Raw genomic sequence first — 18,321 nt, forward strand, 5'->3', positions numbered from 1 at the left:
GGCAGAGGTCTCTGGGAGCATCTGAGTGGCCAGATCAGGCATGTCACGTCACAGCTCCCTCCTGATAGGTGGTCATGCTAGGTGACCAATCCCCCTTTCAGGGCTATTGAGGTGCTTCCTCTGGGGTGGGTCCTCCGATTCGGCTTGCAAGATTCCAGCAGGACTCCTCTGCAACCTCTACTTCGACTTCTAGCTAGTGGAACCGCAACTCGACCCTCTAGGAACCAACAATCTGCATCCACACCAAAGACTCTGCTTGCAACCTTGTTTCCACGGCTCCTTCCAGCTTCTGCAACATTTACCCGGCTGTGCATCCTCTGAGGGTGGCAAGTCTTCATTCTGCACGAGAAAAAAGAAGGAATGTCCCTTGGAGTGAAGGAGTCACTGCAGGCACCAACTGCATCTACGACCAGCTGCGTGGATCTCCTCTCATCCTGAGCTGTGTGGATCCTGCTTCACGGGTGGTGGTCTGGAGTAGTCCTCTTGGTCCTCTCTGCCAGCTGTCCAACTTTGGTGGAGGTAAGCCCTTGCTTTCCCACGCATGACAGGACCCCGTGCACCACATCTCTTGCAGCTACCAAGGGTTGTTGGCATCGCCTTCAAGGGACCTTCAGGCTCTGTGTAGCCCCAGCCCCCAGCACCCCTTCCTGCGACGCACAGTCCTCTGCGTGTTTCTCCTGCAGCGCGGGACCCTTCTCCAATTGTGCTGCGTGGGCTCCTCTGCGACTCTTGGTTCCTCCTCCACTGGGTCTTCTGTGGGGGCTGCCTCTTCTTCTGTGGACTCTCTGCCTTGCTGAGGGCCCCCACCAGGACTACCACCCCCGTGGGTTGAGTCTTCCTGGCCCTTGCTGGTCCCCAGCAGCTCCACTTTTGCTTCACCGCAACTTCTGACTTTGCAAAGTCCAAGCCACTGACCGACTGCAATCTTCCATCCTGCGTAGGACTTCGATTGCATCCTCCAGGAACTCTTCTCTGGCTCCAGAGCTGCATTGCTGACCGTCTTTGTCCTACCGTCGACCAACTCCTGCAACCACAGACGGTTGAGTAATGGCTCCTGCCAGCACTGGACACTCCTGCGACTTCTGGACATGGTCCCATTCTTCCACAGGTTTCTTGCAGTCTTGTCTGAGTGTTGCATTTTCTTGCTTTTAGTCCTTTTGGGTGGTTTGGGGAAAATCCAGTAACTTACTCCTTTCTTCCCAGTCGCTGGGGGGAACTGTGGTACTAATCTTTGGCGTTTTGCAGTTCCCCCGGCTCTCCTCTACACATTCCACTTACCTAGGTGGGGGTCCTGAATTCACATTCCATGTTTTTAGTATATGCTTTGGGCTCCCCCTATGGTCACTATTGTCTATTTGCTATTGCACCGTTTTCTATCACTTTTTATGCATTATTAGTGTACATATGTAGTGTGTTACCTCCTATTGAACGTTGTCGCTCTATTACTTTTTGGTAATTGTGTCACTAAAATAAAGTACCTTTATTTTTGTAACACTGTGTGGTTCTTTCATGTGTTTAAGTGCTGTGTGACTACAGTGGTATTACATGCGCTTTGCATGTCTCCTAGATAAGCCCTGGCTGCTCACCCACAGCTACCTCTAGAGACCCTGGCTTCTAGACACTGCCTACACTACACTAATAGGGGATACCTCAGGAACCCACCACACAACAGGCCAGGTTTCCACACTTACCTCTGGTGTTTCTTTCTACCCCCAGCCCGTAGCTCACCACCACACTTACCTTGGTTGAGTTCACTATTTCACATTCCACTTTTTTAGTATATGGTTTGGCCCTAACATAGGGCCCTGTATATTGTTATGCTATTTGTGTTGGTTATTTTGTGTATAAATTGTGTGCATATATCTCCAAAAGGGAGATTTACCAATGCTAGTCTACTAATAGTAGTGCTGTAATAAAGTATCCTTTATTTTTGCAACGCTTGTGTTGTTCTTTCTTGTGAGTGAGCTACTGTCTGACTACTGTGGCATTGCAAGTGCTTTACATTCTTCCTGGAAAAGCTTCAGCTGCTCGCCTCAGCTACCCCTAGAAAGCTTTTGCTATCTGGACACCTATTCACTATCACTAAGGGTTGCTTGGACTCCGTAGAGGGTGCCACACCATAGGTGTACAAAATAAACTGAGCCAACCTCCTACATTAGGGAAGACTGCTTGTGCACTCAAGTAAGGCAGATACATATCTGCCTAAATGGCACTGACTGACCTCATAGCCATGCTCCTTGCAGAGAACATCTTTTGGGGAACTCCTCAATTTTCTTTGACTCTCAATCTGATGGAGTAGATGGGACGGATCCTGGAGTAAATTTTGAGGAACAGCAAGCTTCTACCACTAAACCCTCTGGAGGCCGATATGAGTCAGTTTTCATCTGCTAGGAACTGTTTTCTGTATTAGAGCTGAAGTGGCTAACTTTTCCACATGGCCAGCTTGGGCTTTTTTTGGGCTTCATTAAATAGTAAAAGAGGGTCTGCTGTGTAAGACGTGGAATAAGACCTATTAGAATATTTAACTTCATTTCAGTAGATGGCAGCTGTAACTCTAGCACTCCGCTGCCCTTCTTCTCACAGTCAGTGTGATATGAGGTCACGTCTGGTGAATTAATATCTCTGGGTTCACCAATATATCTGCACAGACATACAGTTGTATTGATAAAAGTTTACAGCACACAAATTATAATTTGTGGAAATGTAATCACCTAGTGTATTGATTTGTTTTGATTGTAGTACAATATTTGTTTCAGACTTCAGAATTATCCATAAATGTGTGCTTTCCTAATTGACATATTCTGACTTATCTGCACAGTTCAATTACAGACATTTAAATTTACCACAGTCTTCCTCAAGCAAATTCCCAATAGCCATCATGACTGTCGCATAAGTCCTGTCACTCTGAAGTCAGAGAAAGAATAGTAAACACCAAGCTCCCTTGAAGACAGAGCGAGATGTTTTACCTCTGTCTTTGAATGAACAGCAAATGTGACAAGAACAAGATTTAAATGTCTGTTTACAAAAGTCGAGCACTGAAGGAAAAATACAGTAAATAGGGTTTTGGCAACAGGAGGGGTAAACAAACTGGACAGCCTAAAATGTGAGCCTTGAATTCATACCATCAAGTGACACTCTGGTGATTCCACAACCACGCTAGCAGTATCAAGCATGCAATGATTTGATCTGATTCAGATCAGAGAAAAGAAAAGAAAACACAACTCACCTTTGATTTAAGATATATGCCACATTTCTATAAACTAAGCAACAGTTCCTACACTAACATAAGATCATCTTAGGGTTATTTTACACATTGAGGACATCCATTTTCCCAACCATTCAGGATGGCAAACAACGCTTTCAGCCGTTTCATAATACAAAATTCAAGAACAATTCCTCTTCAAGGCACAGCCTTTCATTTTACGTTCATGGCAAATAAACTCACTTTTGGCAGTAATCGTAGCATATTTAAAGCATCCAGTGTTATGGATTTACCATTCTTTGGACAGAGTTAAGAAACAACAATAGCATTGCCGACCACGGCAGAGGTTACACTGCATGTGGTTCTCCCTGAAAGGAAAAAAGGCCACTATCAGTACAGTAGATCAGCTCTCTTTGTGAAAACTTTAACAGACAAGACGAACATAAGGTTCTTCCATCTGACAATTTTCTAGTGGTCTGAAAACCTATGCTAGGCCTGATGCACCTGAAGGGTGGGAGGGCAGAATTAAGATCCTTTTTTGCAACACAGTACCTGGCTGACAGGCAAAAGATAAGTAACTTGATGTTAGAATGCAAGTTTCAGTCACTTCCATCAAAAGTTGGGGAGCACACTTGACATACACAACACAGGGGTATGGCTCACTTAAGGAAACCAGTACCTCATAGAGCTGCAACTGAGAACCCGCTGTCTGGCATTTTAAATGTTTACACCAGAACGAAAATGGACGTCAGTGTAATACAGACAATTATCACAGGCTTGTACTACGACGATACCCAAGAGCAAATGAGATAGTCAATCAACTGAAGCAAGTTCAGGAGCGGCATGATCTACTCAACCAAGTATAATATAGATGTAGTTCTAGTAGAGGAAAACAGAAATTTCCCACTCTAAGCTTACAGTATGCTGTGGTAAGGATCCAGTTGCATGCATTCTCAATCAGTTGGTTCATGACATGGTTGTACACTTTTCTACCAATTCCACAGACAGTAACAAACATCTAGAAATTCAGGGAATCCCGCTTAATGATAATTTTGATTGCTTCCAAGAGGGCAAGATTCTTTTTCAGGTTCCTGAAGGCAGGATTCTACAATTCATCATAGCTTTCCTTCTTTCAACTGTTCAGCCCAGTGCTTCAGCACAGCAGTTTGGGAAAAACATATTTAAAATAGTGTCTACGAACCAGCAGAATAAAATTGTTTCTGGTTAAATAAATAAATAAATATGAAGTGGCGTTTGATATTTATTTAACATATAAAGAAAATTCCATGTGAGATGCATCTGGGTCTTCGTACTGGCAGACAAAAACTTAGAATTTACTTATCTTCGGTAACACTCTTTCTAGTGGAAACTATAACTGCGGACTCCTCCCCTCAGAAGCTAGACTGCACAGAAGCCTTTCCTCAGCAGTGCTCCTGCATGCCATCAGGTGCCGTACAGCTCAACTTTGGCTAAATACCACCCTGAAAGTGACAAAGCAAAGCCACATACAAGTGCCACTCCTGCTCCCTGACATCAGTTTTCTCCCTGACATTCTTGATTTTCTATTTCCATGAACATGGATGCCGAGTAAGTACAATTGTTGGTATCAGGGTGCTGAATACTAACTTGGAACTTTTTACATGATAAAAAAGGGATCACAGAACAGGGACGTGGGAGGGCAGTGAGGACTCTGTGGTATCCACAAAGAGTTGCCCAAGTTAAGTAACCTGTTCTTCTGATGGATACTGCTACCACAGATTTTTCACCTTAGAATAGGTACCAACACAGTGCTGTACCAGGTGGAGAGTCTGTGGAGTGGACTCAGACTAGAACTGAGCGGGCAAAGTGCTCTTCCCACCAGTTCTGGTTGTCAAAGCATTTATGCTTTGTGAATTTAGGCAATGACACCAATGTCATAAGTTGGCAGACGTTAAGCATAGTCACACCACAAGACATAGCAGTAACAGCCTTAGTCCTGGTAGACTGGACTATCAGACCTCCCAGCTGTTGCTACTGGCCAGTGTACTGCAGATGTTGATGCAGAGGATAATTAAAAAAAGATGATTTAATTTAAGCAAGGACAGTGGGTCCGGTAAATGTAGAAAGCCCAAAAAGGCGAACAAATAACCTTTAATAGTGCCCTCAGCAAAGACTTTATGGGCCAAAGATAAAACAAACAAAAGAGTGTCCAACAGTGTTGCTTGCAAGGAACCAGTCTTAAGAATGCCACATTAGGCCAAAAAGTTGTCCCAGCACAAAGCTTACATTGATTTTGTGGAAGGACGCATGGCGTTAAGGATGACATCCACCATTTCAGGTGGCAGATCAAACGTCATTGGTTGCCACCACTCATTCTCCACGTAAGTAGGTTGCACAGATAGGAGTGGAGGTTCATGCCCTGTTGCTTCAACATAAGATCCTCAAGACGTGGCAGCCTGATCAAATGCTTATGCTCAAACGTTCCGTTATCACAATCTCCTGGCCCAATCCGGGGTCACTAGGGTGACTTGGGCCGGGTCATGCTGGATCTTTTTCAGAACTTGGGGCAGGTGAGACAGAGGTAGAAAGGCAACATTAGTCTGTGTTCCATTCTAGCTGGAAAATATCTCCTAACAGGTGTTCTTGCAAAAACTCCAATACAAAAAAAAAACCTTTGACAATGTGTGCTCTTGAGGAGAAGTTCTAGCCAGGGTTCTCCCACTGTCGGATGATGCCCTACATCACCTCAATGTAGACATCACTTGCTCAGCTTTTCTGCTGTGGCATTTAAGGACCCTGCCAGTTGATTCACGAACAGGAGCATGCCTTAGTGCTCCAACCAACCTCAGAGGGGCAGAACGTCTTGGCATGGTACTAAGGACCCGATTCTGAATTGCATTTTGCAAATCCATATGGTACAGGGGTTATCTGTGAGAACATACACCAGCCTCCCCCTTGATGGAGAACAGGAAGCCCCTAACCTGCAACTCCAAAAGACTGCTAAGGGAACTGGGCTGGTCTGAGACCATAATCCTCTGATCTCGACCTCCACAGCCCAGTGGGAGGCATCAGTCACTATGGGTAGGGAAAAAAGAGGGACCAACTGCTGGACCAACTGTGTTCCAGCAGCCACCACTGCAGATCATGTGCTGTCACCACTGAGATCTGGGTGACATCTGCAAGATTTCCTTAATACTAGGCCCATTCATTGCAGAGCCTGAATGTACCATTTGGTGATCCTGACAAGGAGGATGCATAAGAGACCATGAAAAGTTCAAGAAGCCTCAGAGTTGCTCTCATCAAGACCTAGGCTCGAGACTGAAACATAGGAATCATTGCCCAAATGTCTTGAAGTCTCTGTGTCCATGATATCTCCAATGATTAGAAGGCTCTGGGAAGGAGTAAGGTGTACTTTTGACCCCAATTATGTCAGGAGGTTTGCCATCATCTGGAGGTGGTCTATGACTGACAGTAGCGAGCCTACATTTAACAGCAAGTCATTGAGCTAAAGGAAAACTGGAACTCCAACCTTCAAAGGGGAGCACAATCACCACTTTCGTGAATACCAGAGTGGCACTAGTGAGGCTGAAGGGAACCAGTGCAAACTGAAAAAGATTTTGGCCTACCTTGAACAGCAGCCTGCAAGACAGGCACATAAAAAAATGTTGTCTGCAAGTCCAAGAACACTTTCCAGTTGCCTGGGTCAAGGGCAAACAGAACAGGGCCAGCATGAGGATTCTGAATTTGTCCATCTATAGGAAAGAAGTTAGAGGCCAAAAGTCCAAAATAGGCCTGAGAATCGGGTGCCTCTGTGGCACAAGAAAACAGCAAGATTATTAACCCTCTCTTCTTTCTGAGTACAGTATCCCACAAAGCACCCTTTTGCACTTCCTTCAGCAGAAAGGTGCTCTTCTGAAAGTCATTGAAGTAGTGGCGAAAATTTGGCAGGGCAAAAAGAAAAAGCAAAGCATTGCCATGTTAAATGTTTTGTGAGACTCACTTGTCTGACATAACGGATTGCTATCTTGCTAAACTGGTTAGGTGGATGTTGCAGCAGGGGAAGGATATGAAAGGGCTGATGCCCCTGCTGGCCAGTACTCTGCCTGCCAGACACGTCCAACACCTTGAAAGGACTGGGTAGCTGCTGTACCACTTTGGAAGGCTGGCTTAGCCTACCTGCCAGTCGCCTGGAACAGCCTCTGAAGAGTTGAATTAGTGTGGAAACAGGCTGGCACTGGTTAAGAAGTGGGCTGTGGTTCTACTTTCTTTAAAGAGCTCCAGCACAGAGTGTACACACTGCTGGAAAATGTTCTGATGTGCATTCATGTGAGTCTACAATGTATAACACTGTGCCATCTGCTCTTCCCAGGCAACCAGTAGTATCTAAACTAGCACAGATAACATATTTGGTCACGACTTGTGGATCATGAACAGTTTGAGCCAAAGAGGACTTAAGGATTTCTGGAACCACTGGCAAGAACTTGCTGACCACGTCCCACATAGCAGGTGTATAACATCCAGTAAACAAGAAGCATTAACAAATCATAATGCCAGACTAGTGGAACATAAGCTTGCCAAAATGCTCAATCCTATAGGACTCTCTATGTGGAAGAGATGTGAGGAATGAATTAGGATTCACTTTGTTTGTTGAGGATTTAACCACTAGGCTCTTTGGAGCTGGATGCACGGTAAGAAAATCAGGGTCTACAGGAACCAGCATGTGTCTCTTGGCCACCTATTGATTTACCGCTGGACAGGAACAAGGATTTGTTTAAATAGCAAACAAGTCATCAGTGAAGGCCTGGTTAAAATGTGGCAAGGTCTCAAAGGTAGCTGGCCCAGGTTGCAAAATGTCTGTTGGAACGTTTGTTTGGGTCTTGATAAAGGGCAGCTGTAAATACACAACTGCAGCTTCCCCACAGACCACAATGGCAAACAAGGCACTTTCTTCCAATGGTGGCTCAAGTTGCAATTCAAGCCCTGCCTCGGAAGCAATATCATGGCCACTGGCCTCTTTCAAATCCATATAAAAGGCATCATCTGTGTGGAAAGGGGGAAAAGCCATCCCAACTGAATTGAAGCCATAAACAAACATAATGAAGCCTCTGCTGATGTGTACACCCTGGTAGAGTTACTTGGTCAGACTGTGTGTTGGACGAGCAGTTGCGCTTTTGTAATCTCATAGTGCGGCATCGCTCAAATCGGAGCCAAAGCTGGCTCGGTGTCCAACATTGGTATAAGTACTGTATCCTTTTACAGGGTCTGAGGCATTGGCACCAACCATGACATGGAAGAGACCAGAGACAATCCTGGAGCCTGAGTTGAAGCCTGTGTCAATGTTGGTAAGGAGCCTGAAGTAGGTCCCAAAGAGGTCAGATGGCAAAGAGGATTGTTCCTATGGTGGTAACCAGAGTAGGGGCCCCTGGGGTTACTTGAGTGGCAGCCCAGAGGCACCTTAGAAGGAATCAGGAGCATGCCGAAAATCTGCATTATTGCCTCCAGGAAGGCTTCAATTTGATGTGGTGCTGCAGGTGGCCCAGGAAACTCAGGGCGCTCCAGGGTTATGTCCTGTATAAGCAACTCAATGAAAAACACATATAATGAATTTAGAAAGAAATCTGGAACCACACAGATTTTTTTTTGTAAATAAATTTATGCAAAAATGTTATGATGTACGTATAAAATTAAGAATTTATTAGTATGGCTCACCTCACTATCTTCCATGACTGCTACTGCAGAAGGAGGTTTAAATGACGCGAGCATCTCTAACAGTTCGAACAGTGTGGTGAGATGAGGTTCCCGAAGAAGTAAAAGCATTGGAATGTTGTCTTTCTGAGGAGGAGGTAGGCAAGAAGCAGGGAGCTGCACACCTTCACCTTTACGCTCCCTTCTTGGTGCACCCAATGAAACAAAAACCATCTAGATTTAAGCAAGACAATGAATCAGATTTTTAGTTGAACATTCACTGTTACACTTTGAGAAAGCCATGTTACACAAGGAAAATGTGCATAAGGTATTAATTAATCCGATAAAAACATTCTCGTTCCAGTTCTGGAGTCCATCTTAAATGTAACAGTTAGTAAACAAGGAATGATCTAGAATGTATACTACCATAATATACTACACTAGACTGTATAGCTACCAAGATAATAACTCATGTTGCAGTTCATCTGAAGTTGGAAATCTGTGAATTCTTATAGTGGAGTGGAAAATGGAAGGGACCAATTAACTAGATAATTTCCCAGAACACATTTAATAAGTAACCTGATATGTAGCTGTGAATGATACACACAAAATTAGCCGTAGTGACACTATCATCTCAAAATACATTGAATCCCAGCAATGTCACAGTCCATTATTCTAAAGATTGACGGCTCTTTACAAAGCAAACAGTGGTACTGTGCAACTGGAATATGCTTACTATGCAGCCCTTCACCAAAATCTGAGCTGCAAGTGGAGCTGTATCTCGGTGCTCAGTTCCTGCAGGTGGTAGACAGTACCACTGTTCCTACTCTGCTAGTGAACTGCTTGTGGTGTGCCTCATATAAAAAAGCTTCACCCCTGGGCTTTGTCAACAGTGCAACGCACCTCTCATTTATATATCCAACAGAAGGAATCCCAGAACGCTGCTGATCATTTTAGATACTCAATTTGTTACAGCGAAAAAACTTCCTACACCACCAGGACAGTTTTTAAGTTCTGTACAACTCCTGCACCAAGCATCCAGTGAACCAAAGTTTTGTCTGGCTGCCTATATAAGTGAGACTTTGCACTGTCCAGTAACCAGGACGGTTTCCACAAGGAAGAATTGAATTCCTCCTTCAGGTGGTGCTTTTTGTGGAAAGGTCTTTTTGGGAGCATACCCTATCAGGCGACTTACCTGAAAGCAAATGTTAATGCTTTGGTATGTGTAGGGATCAGGCCAAAAATAGCTTGGCCTCCGCCTCCATTAAGGCTTTCAGATGCATTAAAGAACAGAAGTCATAGGCTGCAACATCCTGTACCAATACCAGAAAACACATGCAGATTTCATGTGTGTCTGATGAGGAAATTTTCGTGTGACATCTGTGACAGGGCTGTGCCCTGAAACCTTAGGAGACCTTTGAACTTTTCGTTGTCAAAATGCTGAGGAATTTCATTGGTGGAGCACAGAGAGCGTGAGTTTGCACACTGAGGTGCAGAAAAACGAGACCTAACAGATGCACCGACTGGCAAATAAACTACTAAGATGACAAAGCCACTGATGAAGCCAATGACACCAAATTGTATTGTTGGAAAGCTATTGCTGGGCAAACGTTTCCAGAAAAGTATGACAACTGCAGAGATATTCATAAGATGACTCTGCAGAAAGAGGTATCCACAGAACAGCCAATTTTATTTGTCAAAACCTTTTATTCCAAAGGAAAGCAACTTTAATATTTCTGCAGGAAAATGTGAAGAAACAAATTAACATTTACAGATGTGCTAACCACATAGGAATTACTTAGTTGGTGGTTGGTAGTTACTAAAACACAACAAAAAGCAATGCAGTAAAAACCAATTCCTACAGAAAGAAAAATAAAACTGACAGTGCAATAAAGCTGGTAACAAATTATTGTGAATCAGGTAATCAGCTGGCTATGATTCATTCATGTTTTGACCTCTTTAGTCCATAAATGGACAGGGTCACTGTAGGAAGCTGGCCTGGTGTGTGGTGGGTACCTAAGGTACTTACACCTTATACCAGGTCCAGGTATCCTCTCTTACTAATGTGTAAGCAGTGGCTAGAAGCCAGGCTCTCTAGAGGTAGCTGTGGATGAGCAGCCAAGGCTTATCTAAGAGACATGCAAAGCTCATGAAATACCACTGGAGTCACACAGCACTTGCACACATGAAAGAAAACATTCAGTTGTACAACAATAAAGGTACTTTATTTCTGGAATAAATCACCACAAAATGCTAGACAGGTGACCCACCCTTAGGAGGCATATAATACACTAAATATATACACTAGTAATCAGAAATAGCCATAGAAAAGGTTAGAAAACAGTACAAATAGCTATAACCGTAGTGACCCTAGGGAGAGTACAAACCATATACTAAAAAACAATGGAATGCAAACCAGGTATCCCCCAACATACGTAAGTAAAATCTGTAGAGGGGAGCTGGGAGTACTAGAAAACCACAAAGGTAAGTAACACAGTACCCCAAGCGACCAGGAATGCAGGAGTAAAACACTGGATTTTCCCCAAACCACCCAAAAGGAGGAAAAGAAGACACCCAGAGAAGACTGCAAGAAAACCAGCGGTGGATTCCTGAAGAAAGATGGCCTGTGGAGAGAGGAGAGCAAGTCCAAGAGTCATAGTGGAGTCCAGGAGGGAGTAGGAGGTACTATCTACCCAACAGGCCAGCACTGCAGCCCTGGAGCCGGAGAAGAGTTCCTGATGGATAAGATGTCCCATACCGGAAGGAAGATTTCAGATGGGTGTCTGTGCAGGATTTCTATCAACAAGCCTTGGCACAGGCAAACTCGCGGTTAGTGGAAAATAGGTGCTGCCAGGGGCCAGCAAGGGCCAGGAGGGGGAGTCTAAGGGGACCTGCAGCGTCGCAGAGAATCCACAGGAGCAGAGGCAGCACCCACAGGAGTCCCACAGGACAGGGATACAGGAGTCGCAGAAGAAGCCCTCACAGCACTACTAAAGTGGATTCCCAGGCCGCAGGAGATCCACGTAGGAGGCTGTGCTTTGCAGGATGGAGTGCTGGGGGCTGGAGCTACACATCGCCTGAAGATCCCTGGGGGGGAGATGCAAACAAACCTTGGCAGCTGCAAGAGACACAGTGCACTGGGGTACTGTCCTGCATTGGAAGGCAAAGGCTTACTTCCACCAAAGTTGTAAAGCTGGCAGAGAGGACCAATAGGACGACTCCAGACCACCACACGTGATGCAGGATCCACACAGCTCAGCAGGAGAGGGGATCTATACAGCCGGTCGTCGCTTGTCGTCGGTGCCTGCGGTTGCAGGAAGTGACTCCTTCACTCCAAGGGAGATTCCTTCTTCTACTTGTGTAGGCTTAAGAGTTACAGTCTTCTGCGGATGCACAGCGAGGACATTGTTGCAAAGCTGGCAGGAGCCCTGGAAACAATGCTGCTGAAGAGTCCTTTCTTCTCAGAAGAAGTTTGTTGGATCCTAGAGGTTCCAGTTGCAGTTCCGGAGGACAGAATTCAAAGTGAAGGTTGCAGAGGAGTCCTGCTGAAACTTGCAAGCCGAATCAGATGACCCACCCCAAAGAGAGACCCTAAATAGCCCTGAAAGGGGGATTGGTTACCAAACCAGGTAAGTACCTGTCAGGAGGGAGCTCTGACGTCACCTGCCTGGCCACTCAGATGTTCCCAGAGTTCCCTGCCAACCTTGGAAACAAGATGGCAGAACCCAGGGACCCTCTGTAGGAGCTCTGGGCACCACCCCTGGGGTGGTGATAGACAGGGGTGTGGTCACTCCCGTTTTCATTGTCCAGTTTCGCGCTAGATTGGGGACTGGGGGGTCCCTGAACCAGTGTGTACTGGTTTATACATTGAGGGTACCAACTGTGCCCTTCAAAGCAAACCAGTGGCTTGGGGGGGCTACCTCTCCCAAGCCAGTCACACCTATTGTCAAAGGGAGAGGGTGTTACCTCCCACTGACAAAGGAAATCCTTTGTTCTGTCTTCCTGGGCTTGATCAGATCAAGCAGCAGGAGGAGGGCAGAGATGTGTGTGAGGGGTGGCAGCAGCGGGGCTGCCCGAAAAACCCAGTAAGACTGGTGGTAGCAATGCTGGGGGTCCTCTAAGGAGCCCCCAGAGTGCATGGAATAATACTTCCAATACACTCAACAATATTGGGGTATAATTCCAACCTGTTTGATACCAAACATCCCTAGGGTCGGAGTTACCATTATGTAGCTGGACATAGGTAGTGACCTATGTGTCCAGTAGACGTGTAAAAGGGCGTCCCCGTACTCACTAAGTCCAAGAAAATGGATCTGGAGTTTGTGGGGACACCACTGCTAGTTTAGGGGTGCCCTCACACACAGGTACTTGCACCCTGCCCTCTGGTTTGGGAGGGCCTACCATAGGGGTGACTTATAGTAACCTGGTGTAATGACCTGTAGTGAAAACAGGTGCAAGCACCCGTTTCACTCAAGTTGTAATGATAGGCCTGCAGAACCCTTTGCACGGGCTCCCTATGGGTAGCAGAATAACTGCTGCAGCCCATAGGGATCCCCTGGAACCCCAATGCCCTGGGTACCTAGGTACCACATACTAGGGACTTGCATGGTGGGACCACTATGCCAATTGTGGAAAGAAACGGTTAGTACCAACCAAACTTAGAGGAGAGAGCATAATCACTGGGGTCCTGGTTAGCAGGATCCCAGTGAACACAGTCAATCACACTGAAACCAGGCATAAAATAGGGGTAACCATACAAGAAAGAGGGGACTTTCCTACGGTCACCACTAGGGCAAAGGACTAAGGATACATGGCTGATGAGGTGTTTCCTTTCTATTTTAAGGAGAGACAGATACACAACGACCGTAAAGTCCAATTTGGCAGAAGAACCAATTGGTTTCAAAATAGAACATTATGCGAGTCATTCTGTAGGTAACCTAATAAAAGCATTACCGAGGTGAACAAAAAGAACGTCTAAGGTATAAAGTTAATCAGAAGTTGAGTTAATTTTAGTATACATCAGCCAGTTTGCAAATTGTCTGCAAAAGGTAAAAACTTTAGATATCATTGTAGTGACATACAGTACTGAAGAGCCAACAAAAGTATTCTACATACCCATATCGGGCTGCTGAAACAGTTGGAACAGCTAGGACCCAAAAAGAAAGGGTGTTATTAGGCTCAGATATACAGCACTGAAATGTTTAAAAGTTAAAAGAATAAGTGGCAAAGCCAATAGATCTAACCTTTACTAGAGAACCATGGAGCTACTCGCTTTGCCAATGCTGAAGTGTTTGCCAGCAGATGTGGTTTTGGCAACATTTCTTGATGTTTGTCGAAGCCTCTGTACAACAAACTGAATTAGTGAGAGAGGTGGAAAAGCAAAGCAAACATCCCCAACCAGGTCATCCATAATATATTGCTCATGGACTGTGAGTACCTGGGGGTGAAGACTGGACAATTTGTTTTTTCAGCTGTGGTCTACGTCGGGGAACACCCAACACCGGCAGTACAGGAATACGACTTGCAGGTGGAGTTCCCATTCACACACTTGCAGCTTCATCCCCCTGAGCAGATCTGCAAAGTCACGGTCCACACCCGGTAGGTACTCTGCTAGTAGATAAACTCTAATGGCTTGCCCACCACCACCAGATGGCTCGAGTTAATGCAGAGAGTGAGTGTGACCTTACTTCCACAGGTAGAACCTGATGGTCATGGGGCCTGTACAAATGAGGACTATTTTGTGGTGAATGTGACAGAGGATTAACTTGAGTCCTAGCTGGATGGTCAGTAGTTCTAGGTAGTTGATGTAGACACCCTGTTATTGGTGTGACCACATACCCTGAAAGGGTCCAATTCTGCAAGTGCGCTCGCCAACGGGTGACAGAAGTTCCCATTGTGATGGTCACTTGCAGAACTAGGCTGAGAACAAGGCAGCCTTGCAACTGGTTGTTGCTGTTGAACCACTGCAGAGAGCGATGAGAGTGGCCCCAGATCAACACTAGATCTTCCCAGTGACCTTTCGCTTGTGACAACTGTCCAGCTAGGGACTCTTGCAACAGGCGCATGTGTAACCTGGCATGGTGAACTATGGCAATACAGGAGGCCATCAAGCTGACCGTTACTGGGCGATCCGGCTGAAAAGGGGTGAGTACCGATTGGAAGGCTTGAAGCCATGTTGGCCTGGGATAGGCTTTCCCAGTCACAGAGTTGAGTACCTCCTACAAGAAGGGCTGGACTTCAAGGAGATGAAGGCAGCAATTTGGTATGTTGATGGTAAAGAATAGACTTGTACAGTGGGTCTATGGTGGCCTGTGGGTGTGCCAAGCACTGCTGTTGGACTGCACTCTTGATCAGTCATTGATAAGGGAAGATGTGGATGTCATTTTTTCCTGAAATGAACGGCTACCATGGCAAGACACTTTGTGAACACCTTAGCCGTGGTGGTGACCCTGAAGGGCAGCACTTTGAATTGGTAATGATGGTCGCTTACCACGAACCGGAGGTACCAGCCATGTGAAGGGTAGATCAGTACGTGAAAGTAGGTGTCCTTCAGGTCATGGGCAATCATAAAACCACCCTGCTGCAGTAGAGGGATGACATACTGGAATGTCACCATGTGGAAGTGCTCTGACAGAATATATTTGTTAAGGGGTCTGAGGTCGAGTATGGTCCTGAGAGACCCGTCCTTATTGTGGATAAGAAAATACAGGGAGTATGCTCCTTTGCCACGGTGGTGGAATGGCACAGGATGTATTGCCCTTTGGGAAACAGTGCATTTACTTCCTCCTGAAGGAGGTGCTGATGTTCCAGGGAGAGGGTGTGTTTGCAGAAAGGAATGTTTGGTGGGCTGGAGGTGAGCTCCAAGAAGTAACCCTGCCTTATGATGGTGACTCAGGACCCACTGATCTGAGGTGATTTCTGCCCACCTTGGAAAAATCCCCTGCAGTCTGTAGTGTGATTGGGAATGGGGAGGGTGGAGGGGGTGCTAGAGTGTGAGCGAGTCACTGCTTGGCAGGGTGGCGCCCTTGGCGGTATTGCCTTCTTATCTCTCCTTGGAGTTGTTACCTCTGTAACCTCTCCGGGAACAGCCCCATGATGGGTTTTGATGGCTCTGCTGCCTTTGCAAAGAGAAAGGGGTGGATTTGGCACCTCTGTGGTAAGGGCACCAGGGGGAATTAATTATTTATTGCAGATTAATAAAAATAATGGCAAATCATGGCAACTTCTAAGGAGCAAAATTGACAGTAAATACTCTAATCCAAAAGATGTTAAAAGCCTAATTCACTACTAGGCAGCTTTGCCATTTTACGTGGCAAAAAGCAATATTAAAATCAATAATACCACTCGATCAAAAACATCATAAAATATGATCTTAAAGTTCATAAATATATGCATAATCGTAAGTCCTAAAATGTCCACTGTGACTGCCCACTTAGGTGCAAGGCAGGCTGGATCCAGGTCTGTAGCCAAGGTAAGCCTAGTTTTAAAATATACTAAGCTACGAGTTGCCTTAAGGGCAACTTCCTGGCTTATGTCTGGACCTATGTGATCACACCTCAATTAAGGTCAATGGACTACTTTAGAGGTGTGCAATTAGAAATTAGGCAAAAGCTAACAATTAAAAAAATTGCTGCAACAACCAGGTGCTAGCGCGCAATAACACGTGCCATATACCTGGCTTTTTACACGTGTCACACTTTTAGCTTAAAGGCCACTTTTTAGCTTACGATTTAAACCCGTTTTGATATCCAGTGATCAATACTCAGTAAGGTGCTTGGTATCAATGCTCAAGAAAATGCCCTTCAAGACATGGTGTTGAATTTTTGACAATTTAAATTGACAGCAACTAAAGACAATTGCTAAAATACAAACTTCAGTGCAGTGCCAAACTTCAGTTCAGTACCAATGCTTTAAAACTTGGTTAAAATTTCTTACAATGTTAAGTTGACGATTGAAATTCACTGCAGCAAAAGACAATTGCTAAAATCCAAGCTTTGGTGCAGTATCAAACCTCGGCTCAGTTCTGATGCCCGGAAAATACCCTTCAAAACATGATGTTGAAATTTGACAAGCAACAGCTGAGAACAATTATGTAGGAAAATGGCTCCGTGTTGCAGTAACCCCTCCACGTTTTGCCTGATATTGATACTGGCTTGACCGAGAAGTGTGCTGGGACCCTGCTACCCAGGCCCCAGCACCAGTGTTCTTTCACTAAAAATTTACCATTGTTTCTACAATTGCCACACCCCCGGCACACAGATAAGTCCCTTGTAAAAGGTACCAGTGGTACCAAGGGCCCTTTGACCAGGGGAGGTCCCTAAGGGCTGCAGCATGTGTTGCGGCACCCTAAGGGACCCCTCACCTAACATATGCACACTGCCATTGCAGATTGCTTTTTTCTCCCCACCAACACACACAAAGTCGACATGGCATCCCCCTCAGGATGCCATGCACACAAAATACTGCTTGTGGCATAGGTAAGTCACCCCTCTAGCAGGCCTTAAAGCCCTAAGGCAGGGTGCACTATACCACAGGTGAGGGCATAGCTGCATGAGCAATATGCCCCCCCTACAGTGTCTAAGTCCATTCTTAGACACTGTAAGTGCAGTGTGGCCATACTAAGTATATGGTCTGGGAGTTTGTCAAAACAAACTCCACAGTTCCATAATGGCTACACTGAGTATTGGGAGGTTTGGTATCAAACTTCTCAGAATAATAAACCCACACTAATGCCAGTGTTGGATTTATTAACAAATGCACACAGAGGGCCTCAAGATGCCCTCTGTATTTTACCCAATCCTTCAGTGCAGAACTGACTGGTCTGTGCCAGCCTGCCACTGAGATTAGTTTCTGACCCACTGGGGTGAGAGCTGTAGTGCTCCCTGGGGCCAGAAACAAAGCCTGTCCAGGGTGGAGGTGCTTCCCCCCTGCAGTAACTGTAACACCTATCAGTGAGCCTCAAAGGCTCAGGCTTCATGTTACAAGGCCCCAGGGCACTCCAGCTAGTGGAGATTTCACCCCCACCACCCCGGACACAGACCCCACTTTTGGCAGCAAGCCCGGAGGAGATAATGAGAAAAACAAGGAGGAGTCACCCTCCAGCCAGGACAGCACCTAAGGTGTCCTGAGCTGAGTTGACCCCTGCTTTGGGAAATCCTTCATGTTGCTTTGGAGGATTCCCCCCAAATAGGATTAGGGATGTGCCCCCCTTCCCACAGGGAGGAGGTACAAAGAGGGTGTAGCCACCCTCAAGGACAGTAGCCATTCCATTGGCTACTGCCCCCCCAGACCAAAACACCCCCCTAAATTGAGTATTTAGGGGTGACCTTGAACCCAGGAAACCAGATTCCTGCAACCTGAAACAAGAAGGACTGCTGACCTGAAAGCCCCACAGAGACGACAACTGACTTGGCCCCAGCCCTACCGGCCCGTCTCCAGATGGAAAGAAGCTGCAC

The 18,321-nt window shown here is 45.8% G+C and overlaps 1 protein-coding gene across 2 annotated transcripts in view; it reads right to left on the reverse strand.

Moving 5' to 3' along the window:
- Positions 1 to 18,321, reverse strand: part of USP34 (ubiquitin specific peptidase 34) — a 1,940,069-nt gene that overhangs the window by 1,373,352 nt on the left and 548,396 nt on the right. For both annotated transcript variants that reach the window (XM_069234398.1, XM_069234397.1), the window contains one exon: positions 8,891 to 9,100. In XM_069234398.1, coding sequence (XP_069090499.1) covers positions 8,891 to 9,100 — 210 coding nt within the window. The remainder of the gene's footprint in view (positions 1 to 8,890; positions 9,101 to 18,321) is intronic.

Source organism: Pleurodeles waltl, chromosome 5 (genome assembly GCF_031143425.1).
Source record: "Pleurodeles waltl isolate 20211129_DDA chromosome 5, aPleWal1.hap1.20221129, whole genome shotgun sequence".
NCBI lineage: Eukaryota > Metazoa > Chordata > Amphibia > Caudata > Salamandridae > Pleurodeles > Pleurodeles waltl.